The sequence below is a fragment of the Colias croceus genome, chromosome 1 (genome assembly GCF_905220415.1).
Source record: "Colias croceus chromosome 1, ilColCroc2.1".
NCBI lineage: Eukaryota > Metazoa > Arthropoda > Insecta > Lepidoptera > Pieridae > Colias > Colias croceus.
In genome coordinates this window covers 5596579-5613935 of record NC_059537.1, presented here as the reverse complement: position 1 = coordinate 5613935, position 17357 = coordinate 5596579, and the positions used below count along the sequence as shown (strand labels likewise).

Here is a 17357-nt window from a genome sequence, read left to right as displayed (position 1 = left end):
TTAACAACACAGGGAATTTATAATTGTAACAAAATGGCATAATTTATCAAACAACGAATATCGCAACCAACAATAAAAATACGCGTATGAAAAGCTCTTTACACCAAGTAGCTCTAACATCAACATACAAATTAATTTAATAAAATTTTAATTACATCTATTTCTATTTTGTTTTTATCAGAACCGTGGTTCTTACAAACATGGACATTCATGCACACCTTATTTATAAAACGCAAAACCGTCTACAGCACATCAAAAGATACACGATTCTTTTGAGTCTTATTTTCTAAGAAGCTTATAGAAGGTGAGGTACCTACTTTTAATAAGCTAAGTAACAAAAGAAAATAAGTGGCTGGGAAGGTCGTGTAATCCACTCTGGCTATGAGACTATTGAGGACGCCTGACCTTAAACTACACACGCTATGTCAATAGTGAATTATACGCCGACGTAACGTACTTTTATGAGGGATTAAAAAGGTTTATATTATGGCATAATACCTTTATATTTCTTAGTTAATCTTTTTTGCAGAAATGTAAATAGTAAGTAAAGGTTGAACATAATAGTTTAATAGGATAAGATGAGGCAGATATTAAGCGTCTTAGCTAAGAATTATTATTTTCTTTCTCGCTTTTCTTTTATTTTTGGATGCGCTATATTATCAGTTTAAACAGCTTGAAAGAGTGAACGGGTACATAGTTTGTTTGTTTGTTTAGCACCGAAATGCTTTCGGTGTTAGATAGCCCATTTATCGAGGATGGTTATAGGCTGTATATCTTTACGCTACGGCCAACAGGAGTGAAACCGCGCGGAACAGCTAGTGTGTTATAAGTATAACATAAGCCAAGGTGCCGCTTACAGATAAACGACTCGTTTAAAACCAGTATAATATTTCTTTTGTATTTGCTCCTATTTTACATTCTATTTGTATTGAAACAGCCATAAGTCCTGTCCCAAAGAAACGTAGGTTGGAATCTGTCAATATAATAATATAATATCAATATATCTGGCACTTATGAACTTGTCATACTGTTTATTCCTTGAAATATGACATTATTATTGGGTATTCCTTGAACTGTGACATTTCATTCTAATTGTTTAGTTGCGTGGGCGGTTGGTTGCAACTGGGCGGTGCGAGTGCCGTGCAGGACGCGACTGGGGCTGCGGAAACCAGGTTATGTGGCGCCAACGAGAGATACACGCCGCCTGTGGTGCTCTTCGCTGATCATGGAGCTTCAGTTCTTGACTTTAAGTAAGGATTTGTACAATTATTTCTTTACAGAGAGTATTTAGTTAAATCGTCACTGAGTTTAATGTTAACAAACTTAGATTCTGATATACAAAGGTAAAAAGCTCTATTTATCCACTATTTCAGATATCGTATAAATAAAAGAAGTTTAGGTTCATAGAACGTATAAATTTGGATACTTAATTTAAAAATCTTCGCGTCGCGCCTTTAATTTGTCCTATTATTCAAATAACGAGAGAGACTCATTGACTTTAAATGAAATAATCGTTTAATTTTCACCTCTTCTTGGAATTTATATTCTTCAAATTAAAGTTCTCAGATTCCTGGAAGATATCATTACCCATTATAACGTATAAAATACAAGTACTATTCGACTGGCATTAATTACGATATTGTACTTAAATATCCCCAGAAACACAAATAGAGCGGTTTCGAATTCACGTTACATCATTGTTATTCGTATCAGGCCGCAGCTAGATGTCGGGTGTTTAGTCAATATTATGAACTACCCACTGGAGATCAACAGTGATTATGACTATTGTTTATCGATTAATCAGAACGGATAATTCTGATATTGTTGCAGATTTTATTCGATGTGCGTGACCTGAAATTTATGGACATGATTTGAAGTTGCGTATCGCGATTATTTACGGCACTCGGATTTTTTAAAGCAATTAGTTGATATAATTGTTTTTGTTTGTAATGGATTATTATAGCGAGTTAAAATTAAAATGTACTTATATAAATCATACAATGAACAAAATAATATATTAAACAGATTATTACAGAACAGATTTGAGAACGAAACAATCAAATTTGTTGAATTTGTCTAAGAAGTTGAAACTTTGACCTGAAATCCAAGAAGTTAAGCTTATATTATTAGGAATGAATTTATTAGTCTTAAAGAACTTAAGTCTTAAATTAAAGAACAATAACAACTGAATAGTTATTTCACGTTTAAAACTTTAGTATAGGTTGTCGATAACTAGGTCGAAGTCGAAAATAATAACTTACAAGACTATTAATTGATATACAATGTTCATCAATATTTAGTTTTAAACGTTGTATTTAATTTTAGAATCACCGAAACAACGGTGAGGTCTCAGTTCTTGGCGTTCTTCAGTTTCACATCTTTGAGCAACTCTCAAGGCGTTGGGTTTCATCCGCGAGGTGGTTCCAGAATACCACATACAGGTAATTATTTACTACGTTATCAAGAAGATGTAATATTTAAATTTTTTGAAAATTGGTGTAAATAAACTTTTATGTAGCTCAATAACGCAGCATATTAGTGCTCGCGAAAAAATGAACTTCAATTTGTACGATGTGGGCCAAATTTTATATTTAGCAACGAGCTTAAGAAAAGTGAGGAAAGTTTTAGTTGACTTACTGAAGTTTTAGAATTTGTTTCGAGACTGGATCAAGATTTTTGAATAACGTTTAAAAGGTCACATTATTTACACTACTCTGTATATTCAGAAATAAAATCAATGAGTTATATATTGAAACATGCATTTCCCATCATTCACACAATAGACGATAGAAAGTGAAAAGATAAAAGAGTATTTATTGGCTTCGAAAGATTTTTCATAATAACGCAAGTGTGGTGGACAAAGGTACGACCCTCGTCACGATCATCCTATACACATAGCACCACAAAGATACCCTGTGGAGTATAGACGTAACGTAACGTATCACATATTGTATTTTATCAACATCAGCTCCTTTTAATGGCGTACAGATGCCCTTTTATGATTTCATATTAATAACTCGCCCGATGTACATCGAATTCCAGTTCGACGTTAATAAGAACATTTCTACGGTGTCGTAAGAAGATTTAATATTGAATAGCATTAACGTTTGAGTAAAAGATTTCAAATTTGGCGCCTTTTTACATTATGCTTTGAATGGTGGCGAGATGAATAAACACAGTTCATAGAATCCTGCTCTGAATGTTACTATGTCAAGTTCTACGGAGGTATATACAGAGGACGGTTTCTGAAATTTAATCTTTTTCATAATGATGCGCTCGGCGTGGAAATACTGTAGCTTACTTTATCTGCTACGTGCGATATGAACAGTGAACACAGAAATTGCACGCGATGATGTGACAACCCCCGCCAGCTCGAGAATACGGAAAATTGTTTCCACTAAGCTCAAATGGTGCATTTTTGCCACGTTTTACTTCGTTTAGATGCTCTTTTGAAAAGCTTTTCACGTTCATTCAAACTCTTTACACGGTCTGGTTTTGAAGATAAAATATAAAGAAAATTGTATGTATTTGAGGACACTTCCTTTGAAAACACACTGAATTTTCATTTGAAAAGGAATTTAAAAAAAGATACGATTCACGAAGATTCCACATTACCTTTACCTCTACAAGGACAAGAACAGAGCCATTTGGGCAAAGCGAGCGTAATGAACCGTTAAATTGCCACTGTGAACTACCTATTTCTGCCACTTTTCCTTTACTTCACTTCTATCTTTCCACCTCCGTTCTTTACAAATATTGGTTAACGTTTATATAACAGGGCTCTTATTAACAAGGTATATGGACCAAAAAAGCGCGATTTGAGTGGATATTTCCCTTCATGGATCGTTTATTTCATGTTACGTTACGTTTATATTAGGCCAATTTTACGCATTCAGTTTTTAATTACTAGAATTAATAGTTATTTAATGTGATTACAGATATTATGTTAATGTATGAAATAAGTCAAAATATTTTGATTAATCATTTTAAACCGTTCGTTAGTTATAATACCTACATGATATATTTAATCATTATTAAAATTAAAAGTGTGCTTGTGCACCACAAAATTTTAGGAACGTTCAATTATCGTTAACAAGCATTGCAAATCACTGTTTATTTACCTCTGTGTACTCAAAACCAACACATGCAACGTCAATAAATATCCACATCAAACGAAGAAGTTTTCGCTATGAAGTTGGAAATTCGAAATTCGATAGCGTTCGAGCTAGATCCGCGTAGTACATGTGATACCTTGTAACATTGTAACAGATGGCGATTGGTTGTACGAAGGCCGTGATCAGCGTAGAGCATGTTGTGATACCTTGTTACATTGTAACAGATTGCGACTGGTTGTACCAAGACGTGTCGTGTCGCTCGCCCGGCTCGTGCGTGCTGGCCAGCCCCGGCTACCCCGGCCTGTACCCGCCCCACCGCCGCTGCCGATACCTATTCGCCACTAATTCGGTACACACGAGGGTCAAGATCATATTCACCTCTATTATATTGCCGAGGAAGTAAGTATCTTTCAGTTTACTAATAGATACGTGTCTGCGAATTGCTAGGCGTTAAGGAAGATGTATAGTATCAGCCGTGTCAAACGTTCAGTTATAAATAATTGATAGCTCTTTTGGGGATGAGCTGGAAAAATATTACAGGCGGAAAGCACGTTGTTAAACTAATAGATAAATGTGTTTTTTCTTCTCTCCATATTCCATAAAAGAGGCATTCATTTAAATAAATTTAAATATGATTATCTAGTTTTAAACTTTAATAAATTAAAGTGAAAATATTATTCTTTAAGGTGTATTTTTACAGAAATTATTAAAACGCTTACATCAAACAGCTCATACTACACTTCAAAGTTTCAAAAATCAGACAATACAATATTAAACATCACTTCATATTTCTCTTTTACAAGCAAATCTTATTCGCTTTCATAAATGAAATATCATTCATAAAAATTAAAGACTTCAATTCAGACGAAGTTAGTTGACAAAACTTATTTAAACCTACCTGCCGTTTTTGTTCCCCGTTGGTTATATTTCGAGGGTAAATTCGTTAATAAATTACTTCGGCTTTTGTTATTCTCATTCTTGTTAGCTTAGTTCACGGCGCGCGGTCAAATTTCAAAATTTATTTTCTTTGGTCGTGAGTTGAGCTAATACCAAATCAGCGTCTTTGTTTTTGTTTTACTTCATTATGAAAAGTATTTTATGGATAAATCGTTTTACTAGCCACGGGCTTTAATTAATTATCGCTTTGTTTGCAGATAATTAGGGCTGTAGTTGCTAAGCGTTCCGTTAATATTAATAATAGTTGTTTAATTGCATTGTTAGATTTATCAATTCTGATGGGCATTATAAATTATAATTGAATATGAAATTGGGGACTAAAAATATACCCGCGAATCCAACAAAAAAGTTCAATCCAGTGAAATAACGAAGCAATAACGTTACCGAGGCGTTGTTAAAAAGCCTAGGGAGTACCATTAGGGATCTATTCCCGCGGAAGTATTTTTATCGAACACCCGTATGAAGTTCGCTCGGTCGCGTTCCGAAAGGCTCACTAACAATCGGCTTCAGTAAATAAAATGAACGCCGCCCAATCTCCCACCCCTATGCACGGCTAAAAATTTACATCGACATAATCAAGTTTCGAAAGTGGGACGTCCATTTACTTAAATTGATGTTTTCAATTGTGCTCCACTTTGTGAATAAGTTAATTGAAATTCTACCGATGAAAGCTTTCATCAGTGATGGATGTTCTATTAAACAAATGTTTTTGCTGCTTTTCAACTGTGTATTTGCATAAATGCTCACCAGTCTATTGCTAATATATCTTCTTGTTAACAATTCATCTCCCAAATTGATTTTCTGAATCTCTATTCAGGGATTTTAGTTTCAATTTTAATGTTGAATACAATTACTTAGCTGAGATAATATTAAATAATCCTGAGTTAATATTGTAATTCTAAAGTGTTGTTTATTGAGATAGATTAGACCTTTGGGAATTTAGTACCTACTCTTAGGTTTAGATAAACTTTAGGAGGGGTGGAGTGAATTAAGGCTTATGTATCAAAGTGGAAAGCTAGTATATTCAAATAGACGTAGAATGTATTTCGTATCCATTTTCATATACCATGGCGTGGTGCCAATGATTACTATTTGGTAAAATTTTCAATAAATAAGAAATTGAATTAAAAATGTAACAATGTTGCTATAGCCATTGTACGACGGACTATTTGACGCTCCGAGCCGGGAGTTCCCCGTCCGCGCCGCTGCTCGCCTCGCTCTGCTCTGAGAGAAGCGCCACATTGGAACACCCTGGACCGAATCTGTTGCTGGAATTCAAGTAATTGCTGCATTATTGTTAATATGAATTCGAATTATTTGATAATAAGCTGTTATTAATATGTTATTTATATATAAGTTACTGTAACATAATTAATTACTATATGCACTTGAAAAATTATAGTTTAAGGTATAGTTCTGCCAAGGGGTTAGGTACTATACTAAGACCGTAAAATTAATTTAAAAAAAGACGTGTGGCACTCGGTCTCGGGGACTGCCGCGATAAAGCTATAGCATAGCATGCCTTCAAGCCACACCTCCGTGCCCATCGGAGTGGGGAGCGTGAGGTTTTTTCGTTACGGAATTTCTGGATTCGGTCCCCGCGCTCAAGGCCCGCGATAGAAGCTATGCAATAGCTTAAAAAAATGTTTTTACCATACTTTCGTTCAGCTCCGGCCCACTCGTACCTCCATATGACTACAACGGATTCCTCGCGAGATTGGAGTTTGTTGAGAAAATGGAGACGAGCGGACCACCGCCCACAGTGGTCGCGGCGTCCCCACCTTTAGCTGCGCTCACGCACCTTACACATGGTAATCCTGAAAACATATTTATTACATAAATCTATATTTACATGCATTTTAGGCATATTTTGCATCTTTAATAAGTTTTGTATATATACATACTTTTCTACTGGACCCTTTTCTGTGAAAACAGCCTTTTTACTTTTTAACTTTTTTTCCATTAATGTTTTAAGGTTTAGTTTGTATTGTTTTAATAATTTTAGTTATAAGTGTCTCCACTCATTCTAGCCATAGGAAAAAAATCTGACTTGCGTCTTTCAGATACATTAATTTTCCTTTAAACGACTTTTGATATATATTGACTCTCACAGGGGATAGGTTAGCAATAGACCATGAAGCGATATCTAATGAGATATCGAGTAGCGGTCGAATTGGATGTGGCGCCACCATACGAGGGTACGGCGCGGGCGGCGCGCGCTCCGGTCACTTCGACACGAGAGCGAGTGCGTGGCGGTCGCAGTGCGCGATACATCTACTCGGCGCTCCTGCAGATGTTGTACAAGTGTCGCTGTTCAATTATAATTTAAGGTAATGTTGTGGATTGGAATTAAAATAATGAAACCGATATGTTTGTGTAACAGTTCAGCTATAGAGATTTTAGAATAAAAAAATGATTTAAATAAATGCTCTGACTACCTTCTAAAAATCAAGCAATCAATTTCAATCTAAACAATTAAATTTCATTATCTTATAACAGATTACAAAGTTGTCGATCTCACATTGAGATCTTGGAGGGACTCCACGATTTTGGTGGTAGAGGAGACAGAGCAGATAGATATGAAAGAGGAGATAGAGCTCTTCTGAGGGTATGTGGACCGTCTGTGAGAGAAGCTAGAGATCCTTCTGGAAGGTTCCTTGTTCGTCAAGCTGTTACTTCGAAAGGTGCTAACCTTACGATCTTAGTTCGAAGAGCAGCGTCACAAAGTGTGGATGAAGAGGAATTTGTGGATGGTGCTTTTGCATTTCATGATGGTAAGTAGCCTGATACATGAAATATTCTGAATAGAAATCTACACCTTTTATCGATAGTCAATAATATATATGTATAGACAGAATTATTCAAAAAAGTAACATTTGTAGAACAACATGAAGGCACAGTATCACCAGATGCGACATGTGCGTCGACACATTACGGTCTGGCTTCGCCGGCGCACGGCGGTGTGTCCGCGCCATCACATCATCATATATTCTGGAATATTGAAGAAAGACTGCTATGCACTCATCGGTTCATTCCCGCTGCTAATCAGAGCGTAACAATAGAGGTAAGATAAAATGAAATGTGTAAAGAATTTGTACATAAATTGCTACTGTCAAACATGATGTTAACTTGTACTGGAACTGCTGATGATAATGGACGTAAGTATTTGATTTCAAAACTTCTTTTGTTCTCTTTTGGTAGTCTTATATTACCTGGTAATATTATTCCATCTAGAAAATTCTATTAACTCGATGTTTATGAACCACCGCACTTACCTTGCAAGCGCTTCCATAGATACAGCGGCTGGAGAGAATGTGGAGTGCAGAACCAACAGGGCTAGTGGTACCAGGGGCGTCTGGTTGCCGAACGGCGTGTGGGGACGCGGGCTGCGAGTGCCGGTCCGCCACGCCGCTGCATTACCACGACCATATAGCGTTAGTGGCTGGTGATGGGACGCATTTGTCCTGCCTTTGTGGTGACTTTCAGGTAATTTTCTTTACCCTCATCTAAATACGTCATATTACTGCATTATCATGACTTTAGTTTAGGAGAGTCTTTCGAGGTGAGCTGTTTTACTCTGTGTAATCTTCTTTTCGAACTTTTTTATGTGCTATGTGTAAATCAATCTGTTGGGTAGTTTTATTTTAATTTGATCAGTGTTGAGTGTTGACACTTTCAGTTTTAGTAGGTAATTATGTCATATTAAGTGAGTCGATGTGTGTTATGTCGATTTTTTTATTTCATTTTGATTGAATAAAAAATTTACAATTTCATTTGAGTGTTTTAGAAACTGTTTAAAAGTCATTTTATTTTACAGAGTTTAAAACGTAAAGGGCTTATGAGAAAGTATATGAACGTAAAATGGTACTTTGATTTTACTATGAGTTATTTTAAAGTTCTATAACTTCGCAAGCACTGTTATAGAATACTGGCAAGTTTCTATAACATAAAATATTGATCAAACCTCGTTAAACTTAAAATATGCAAAGTGGGATGTAATGTATATTTTATGAGTATTCCATTACATTTTTAAACAACGCTTATGAATACTATGGACATTTTTTGTTAAAAATGTTAATTCGTTTAGTCCTCCCAAAGTCAACTCATTTAGTTATGAAATGCGTGTACTTAGGTATGTAGCGTGAACATCTCATATTCAAGTTATTTTTATAATACTAAGGAATAATAAGGAAAATATTATTGCCATATTAAAACATCGTCTCCAAAACTGAATATAATTACAAAAGGAAATTTCAAAGAAATTGATAGAAAAAATCACGGATCGTTTCAAGCGGCGCGGCGCGGGCGTGTTGAACAAATTAGCAATTTCCTTATATAAATAACCAGCTATAACAACGTTTCGAGAGAACCTAATGAGTGTATCGGAAAAGTTTTATATTTAATTTCTTTGTTCTTACATTCTTTCATTTATTTTGTACCCCTGTGTATTTCTCGGGGTTTCAATTAAGTCAGTAACAAGTTAAAAATAAACTTACAGATACACCTTTTTAAAAGAAAATATACATAAAGATTGTATAAATTATATTGAAAATGATATCTCTTTAAACAAATATTTACAGTCAATAGGATAAAAATATAAAATCACTAAAGCATCTTACGAAATAATTAATTCCATTTCCAGTTCATGCTATTTAGATAAAAGCCTTTCCCTTTTTCGTACTTCGATGTTTTCGCTCAAAAGGATTTACTAAATCCTCTGAGCACGGCTACGTCAAGGCAAAGCCCCGCGCCGATACAACACGGTCTCGTAGCTAAGGATGTAATAAATAAAATAATTGTGTTATTTCGGAGTCGGGACCTATGCTAACACGCCCATACGAAGAGTCAACCCTTCCGTTGCCGCCCGCGCGGCGGCACCATCCGCATAATTAACTAAGAGGGTTACTAGTACCTAAGTATGTAACAGTAATAGAACGGGGTGCGGTAACCGAACCGTAAGGGCCGTCTACGTGAAAGCAAATTTACCACTAAATAATTACCGCGTGCTCCCAATATCACGTGTACACCCAGCCTTGTAGGTATTCTAACCCCACACGATAGAATGTTACACCGACGAAGCTTTAAGTTTAAGTTGTTTATGCTCGAACTTTACACAGTCTTCGTCATTGATATCACGATATAAATTTTGTTACATTATTGGTGTATGAATTAATTCGTGGTACATTTTCATGAAATTTTGTGAAAACAAACTTTCAAACGTGCCTCAAAATTTGAGAAGCAATTATATGATAACCACGTTCAACTTTCGTACTACTTCAAAAATTTAACGATGAAAGTTACCAACTAAAAAGTGATAAAAATGAAACGGGGCGTGACAGAGTTGACGATTCGTTATCTTACAAACGTATAGGATTTCATAATATAGTTGCTGGAAAAACAGACTTCCCATTATCTCACAAATGAAATTTAAAATAATAGTATTTTTGGATATAATATATATTATAGATGAATTAAGTTGTAATGTAAAAGTATAATAATAGATATCCAAACAGCATTTTTTTGTATTTCAATCGATATTTAGTCCTGAAATTAAATATTTTATCCTCACAAATATTTATATCCCACATCCAAAGAATGTAATGCATTGCAATTCGCATATCATGAATATATTGGTCAGCATTGCGAGTATGTCGCGACGCGCCGGCGGTCATAAAGCGTCACATAAGTGGCGGTATGTCCGTCATGGATGTTAGTGGCCGGACGGAGTAACCCCCGCGCGTGCCACTGTCGCTGGCCAGTAAATTCAATTACTCACTAACTTAATGTGAACGTGATTTGTGGAAGGTGTATGGATTTTCTGATAAATAGAGCACCTCCTACATAATATGTTTTTTTTACTTATCAAAAAATGTTATTAGGGGCTTTTTGTTCTTTTTTTTATTCTGCTATAGTTAAAAAGTTTTCATACGTGCATCTATTCCGTACGTTTCTGTTTTTTTTTTTGTTTTTTTTTTTGTCCGTTTTTTTAGAAATTAAATACGATACCATCATGATGCAAACCGACACCGACGTTTATTTCATTCTTGGTTATCTTCACATAGGTATCTACTTTTTGAATGTTTCTTAGTTTAGGTACTTAAATAGATGATTCTATAGGGAAAATATATTTAGCATTCTACGAATCTTGAACCCAACAAATATGATATCGATACGGTTGAATGTCCTTGGGTAGGTCATAGTCTTCGTACAGAGTGGAGTCCATTGGAGCTCACTTACTTGTTTTGACTACCACAAAATTGTATCTTATTTCTTATCAAATCGTTTGAACGTTTCGATATCGTCGATACCTATATTACTTTAACGCAAAACCCAATATTTCCATTCCCCAGAGAAAAGGTTGGGGTTCTGTCCCTTACTTTTTATTATCAGTATGCAAAAAATCAACTTATTAAGTCTACGGGTGGGTACGTTTTCTCATAAAAGGTTTCGAGAAAATATTCTCAGGCAGCTCTTTGCATGTTTAAACGTATATCGACTCGTATTTGCCTATGTAAAGTGAAGGTATACTTTAATTAATTATTTTTTCTGAGCGTATATTTTATATGATATTTTCTTTGTAAAAGTCTGCCTGGCTGCCTGTTGTCGTGAGAAGTTGGACAAGTTTAAGACTCGAGTACTCGGTGGCACACTACACGTATGCAAGCCGGGGATTTGATTATGCAGCCGCATATAGCTTTAACGACGACGCGATGTGCGGCCAGCGGACATACACCACGCATTCTGGTAAGTCAATAACAACATTATTACCATTTTAATATTCAGCTCACATTTATAATCTCACAGTTTGAAAGACACATTATAAAAACAATCTAAGAAGCCGAATAGGTATTGCCTTTTTCGCCAAAAAATGAATGATCATTTTAGGAAATCGCGCCGGAGCGAGGGATAATCGGCAATTTATCTGAAATGAACTCGTATCACCTCAAATGGTGTAACGCGAAAAACCAACAGTTCAATTTGACATTCGTCGCGCGTCGCGGACATTTGGAAAAAACGCGTCGGATATTGTTCTGGGTGGCGCGAGGCATGTCCGAGAAAATTACGTGCTACGACCCAGTTTCACGCTCCGCGCTCGAGACGAAAAAAACCTTGAACAAGGTCGTAAAGTTCCAATTACATAGTCGCTATTGTGGTGACTTGTCGCTACGTTTTCATATTCGTAGCACCCCTAAAATTTGTTTTCCCTTTTTGTTTCCTCGAACAATTTTCGTGTTTTTCTCTTATTTTCTATCGGAATTCGACAGCCTGAATTGGGAGAATGTATATTATTTAGTTATTATAAATTTTGTTTAAAACTTTAAAAGCGTTTAGATGCTGTGGAAGAGTTTTCTCTTCTACAAATGAAAGATTACCTTTTTCGAGAGAAAGAAATTCACGACTGTATTATCTATAAGTTGTGATATTAACATGAGCTTTCAGAAAAAATTAACGGCGTTTTGAGTAATTTAAAACAATAGGTACTATGACTTTACATACGTTCTATTTTATTGCATGTGCCAGGTGAAATATCGTCGCGCAATGTGTCCGTTACGGGAAGTTTGAATGAATTCTTCTATCAGCAATGCACCTGGGTCCTGGATTCCAATGTAGAGCGTCAACTCTTCATCGATATATCTTCTGAACAGGTATTGATAATTAAATCTCTTTTGGAAACTCATCCGATGAGAACCTGTACGAAATTAACACATCTATGATAATAATATAGATAATGAAATACTTTTATTACTCTTACACAAAAAGATAAAAAAGTTAAAAAACGGTAGGTACATTTTTAATAAACTAAAAAATAAATAATAATTAAAAAAAATAACAACTTTTACAGGTACACAATTATTTACAGAATTTTGTTATGAATAAAAATTGTTGAGGGTATGAGGGTTTAAAAAAACGTTTGCGTATTATCTGGAAATCTAAATTTCAAAGTCTTTACTTTGAAATTAGATTACGATAGTATATCAAGGACCCATAAATGAATTTTTCACAAGATCCGATATTATTTAGGACAAGTCCTGCAGTTCATGGAATATAACGATCCACGAGTGGTCAGGCAGAGGCGCTCACAGCGACGGCGGACTCGCTGCATCAGCGGGTGACCTGCTGTACACCTTCTGTGCTCGACACAAGAACCACACCTATACACTGCCGTGGAGATTGAACACTGTTGTTATAAGGTAACGTATGGTAACTTTTATGGAGATAAAAAATATTGTTCCTTTCATGGTATAAAAAAGTATAAAATTATAAAAATCTTTATTGAAAAAGTATAAAATAATACATTTAAAATTTGGGTATGGTAATATAGTGATCCGAAGACGAGCCTTGAGTATCCGATCGAGCTGCTATTGCCAGTTTAATGTGGTGCATTTTTACAATATTATTATTTTTTTGCAAAGTTTAGACATTTTTTACCATTGGCAATTTTTAGTCTAGGAGTTTGAGTGTCACTTCGTAGCACAAGGTACACTTTCCCATTTATCAACTGTATTTTATTGAAAGGAAGCAAGATCATTTATAAAACCAGATCAGAAGGTTTTTGATTTTTGTAAACATCTTTTACTTTGTAAACCAGACTTTCCTACTCCTAATTTTCATAACATTATATAAAAATTGTCTAATTTAATAATGTGCATAAGCAATAACATTTGTTAAAAACAGTGTAAATTCATTTTAAAACAAAGTATTACAACGTTTGACTAGAAGGTGGTCCTTTCAGAACAAAATATTACAGTTTCTCAAGAAGTTAGTTCTTACAAATAGAACCACCTCTTATCGTCAGCTCAGCAGTCGTACGTGACCTACATTCTAATTCCTTTTACATGAGCGGTTTAATGTTATGGAAAAATGTGACTTTGCAGTTGTTATTGCAAATTTAACTACATTTGTGTAAAGGGTCCCGGTGGCACGGGACAAATTTCATGCCCGTTATGCTGTGTTCACTTAGAATCCTTTATAGGGGCTTTCAAGACACCTTAATCAAAAGAAGGACAAATTTTGCGACCCCTGTGTTAAATTATTTATGAATGGCCCTAAGCTTTAATACGTTACTCGACCGAGTCGATCCCTGAAAGCGCGTGCTTTTATAGCTAAGTATTTTCACGGTTCCGAGATCTTTTTGTACATATTAGATCGAATTCCATGACGTACGTGGAGGGTTTCCGAAATGACATTTTCATTCGTAAATCTTGAATAACGATGTACTTGTCTGTGTCGGTTTTTGAATTTATAGAGCAAAGTCTCTACATTTTATCGATAACATGTTTCATCTGTTATTCTCTTACAGTAATATTATTTGATAGTCATTTAAATATAATTGAATATCTACTTATTGATTGAGTATTAATAAATAGTTACAAATCAAATGAGGATTTTAGAATTCTACATTTATTAGGTATATTAGTTGTATGAAGATTGTAAGTGATATTAATAGGGATGATTCTTTGTCCCACCACTTTTATACATAACTAGCGGTCCGCCCCGGCTTCGCCCGTGGTACATATTAACGTTTTCTCTACATAAGAACCATCCTCGTACTTCAAGGAATATAATAAAAAAAGAATTATCGAAATCGGTTCAGCCGTTCTCGAGTTATGGAATTACAACGAAAAGTGGCATTGATTTTTATATATTAGATGTACAGATTATGAACGTCAGTATTCTTTGTACAAGGTTGGTGGCTCTGTCCCGGCAACAGCCGCTGTACACGATACGCTGGCGGTCCCAAGTAGTGCGCGCCAACAACAGGCTGGGGCCGCCGACCCCCGCGCCGGCCGCGTCCGCGCGCGCCGCCCAGCTCACCACAAACATTCTAGTACAATTACTTATCTACTCCCTGTGGCTCCTCCGCAACAAACACTAAAAAAGTGCATTTACATACATAGATAAAAATGAACGGTTGTTAGATATACAAACTTTTTGTACCACACACGTCTTTGTAAAGAATAGCTCGTAAGTACATAGGGTTTTCGATGTACCAGTAAGTAATAACATAAAACATGAAATGTGAATTGTGTTGACGTATCTGTGGTAATCGTTGTAAATGATAAATGGGGGTGGAAATGTATTTGCAAGTAAACAATCCATATCGCGATAACTATTAGCTCTGGTATTGAAGTGCGATTGTAACATTGTTTTACTCGTACAAAATGGAATGGTTGTAAAACTATTGTTTGTATTTGTATGCATTTTACCATCCCTATTTATCGTGTTTTCGCACATACTGTAACTCATGGTTTGGCGTGCATTTTGTTGTCAATACATCAATACATCTATTAAACCATAATAATTCACGTTTAATAATTTTTTTAACTTTTAAAATGCTCGACATCGAATTATGTTTTCTATATTATGTACGTTTATTTAATCTCCGAGGATGTATGATGATGATCTATTCAATAAAATCGTAAATCTGTTGCCTACAGGGTAAGGACTTACGATTTTAATTTCAAATAAAAAACCCAATGTTTATTTTATTTTTACGGATCTACCTACGCTGTATTCAATTCGTTGTTCTAGCAGTAGTTATTTTTATCTCCGCAACTATTTTGTCTCTCCCATCAACTCTATGGGGAATTGCGTCGCTACGTGCGCGCACTTTCTTACTAGCCCAAAGAGGTGATGGGAGAGACAAAATAGTTGGGGAGACAAAAGTTGCTGTTGCGGTTTTCATATAAATTGTACACAATACTTAGTCAATAGATATTGTTTGTTAATATTTCAGATTGACTGATGTTAAGCAAAAATTTCGCACGTATAGATTAGTACAGAAAGTCAATTAGTATTTTTAAAATTAAATCAAGAACACACCTCCATGTATAGGACAGAAATTAAATGTATTAACCAAACATTACTCGTTTTGTTATTATTGTATGTAATTAAAATGTCATAAAGAATTAACTTTTATTGCATTTAATTTCATTTCTATAGCTTTTGATTTATCGTCGCAAATAATTCATATTCCATCATAAGTCTAATTGCTACTTACACACCGAATAAAAACGACAATTATATTGCTATTACTGAGGTTCTTACCATAAACATCGATGTTCGTAGTATAGTATGATTTGCATCTCATGTCGTTGCATTTGTCAGATGCACAACGTAAATCAAGGTAGTTTATGGGGTATAACTCCGCATTAACAAATTGAAAGTGTATATACCTGTCTCTAACTGAATGGCTATTTTCTAGAGTGCACTTGATGTAAACCACGGGAAAATCACCGGCTACTGGCTATGTATCCAACAATATGCCTTTCTTTTTATGTTTCGACTTTTGTAAATAACCAGCATTACTCAAACTTCATAAAATATTAATGCTACACGAAATTATTTCACAAGGAACAAGATTTACATCTGTTACCAAAAATATTGCTAACATTATGTACCATAAATGTTATCATTTTGCCGCGATATTTACAGAAGTCGACACGAGTTAAAGATTAGGACATTATTATCTCCACACAATTCAGTAACAATGGACATTTTACTTTTATTAATCGTTGTAATGTAGAGCAGATTATTTATTTACGATATTATGTATGCACTCTAAATGTTGCTTCTTCTAAGTGTGCTTTGTACAGATGTGAGTTTTAAAAAAAATGTACAAAACAATAAACTGTATTTTATTTCATTAATTCAATAAAAAATCTATGCAATAATAGAGGTCTAGATGACTAAGAGAAATTGTTGTGAAATATCATTACAAGTATGCTTCTGTATTGATATTTAATTTAGTTACATACTATGCATATAGTTTATTTATAGCAAAATGTAAACCAAAGTCGTAGATGTACATAGCACAATAGTTGTACAATAATTATAATAAAATAGGTGAATCTGTGGAACGAAACCTTGACCCAATGTTTGTTATATGAAATAGACAAAATGAGCAAATTTGTTTGTATTATTTTCAACCCTTTATACCATTTATAGTGCGACGAATTTAATTTATTCACTGACAACTCAACTGAATAAAAGCATTTCAAATACTTTTTACTTGCTTGGCTCCATTATGAGATCATGGCCACAGACGGGAATAATTCAATCATTTAGGTGGCAGGCGGTTATATTGGCTATTAATTACTTTGCATATGCGAGCGAGCTAACACGTGAACACTATTACAAATTATTTATCAAATATGCATACCGTCAAAATCCATCCACAAATCAAAAGGTCTGTTATTAAACATATATGCTTCAGTAGATTCGACGAGCGTACTGATTGCTAAAACAAAATCAATTATTCAAACATCTGGGTTCTAACATTAA

General features: G+C 34.9%; 1 protein-coding gene across 6 annotated transcripts in view; it reads left to right on the top strand.

Annotated features, from left to right (window-relative positions):
* LOC123693958 overlaps positions 1-16865 on the top strand; it is a 42887-nt gene extending 26022 nt beyond the window's left edge. For all 6 annotated transcript variants that reach the window (XM_045639258.1, XM_045639252.1, XM_045639237.1 and 3 more), the window contains 13 exons: positions 1101-1250; positions 2326-2441; positions 4340-4514; positions 6223-6351; positions 6741-6883; positions 7186-7402; positions 7572-7846; positions 7955-8136; positions 8367-8558; positions 11657-11816; positions 12594-12718; positions 13095-13264; positions 14760-16865. In XM_045639258.1, the coding sequence (XP_045495214.1) occupies positions 1101-1250; positions 2326-2441; positions 4340-4514; positions 6223-6351; positions 6741-6883; positions 7186-7402; positions 7572-7846; positions 7955-8136; positions 8367-8558; positions 11657-11816; positions 12594-12718; positions 13095-13264; positions 14760-14949 (2224 nt within the window). In that variant the 3' untranslated portion in view covers positions 14950-16865. The remainder of the gene's footprint in view (positions 1-1100; positions 1251-2325; positions 2442-4339; positions 4515-6222; positions 6352-6740; positions 6884-7185; positions 7403-7571; positions 7847-7954; positions 8137-8366; positions 8559-11656; positions 11817-12593; positions 12719-13094; positions 13265-14759) is intronic.
* Positions 16866-17357: the final 492 nt, after the last annotated feature.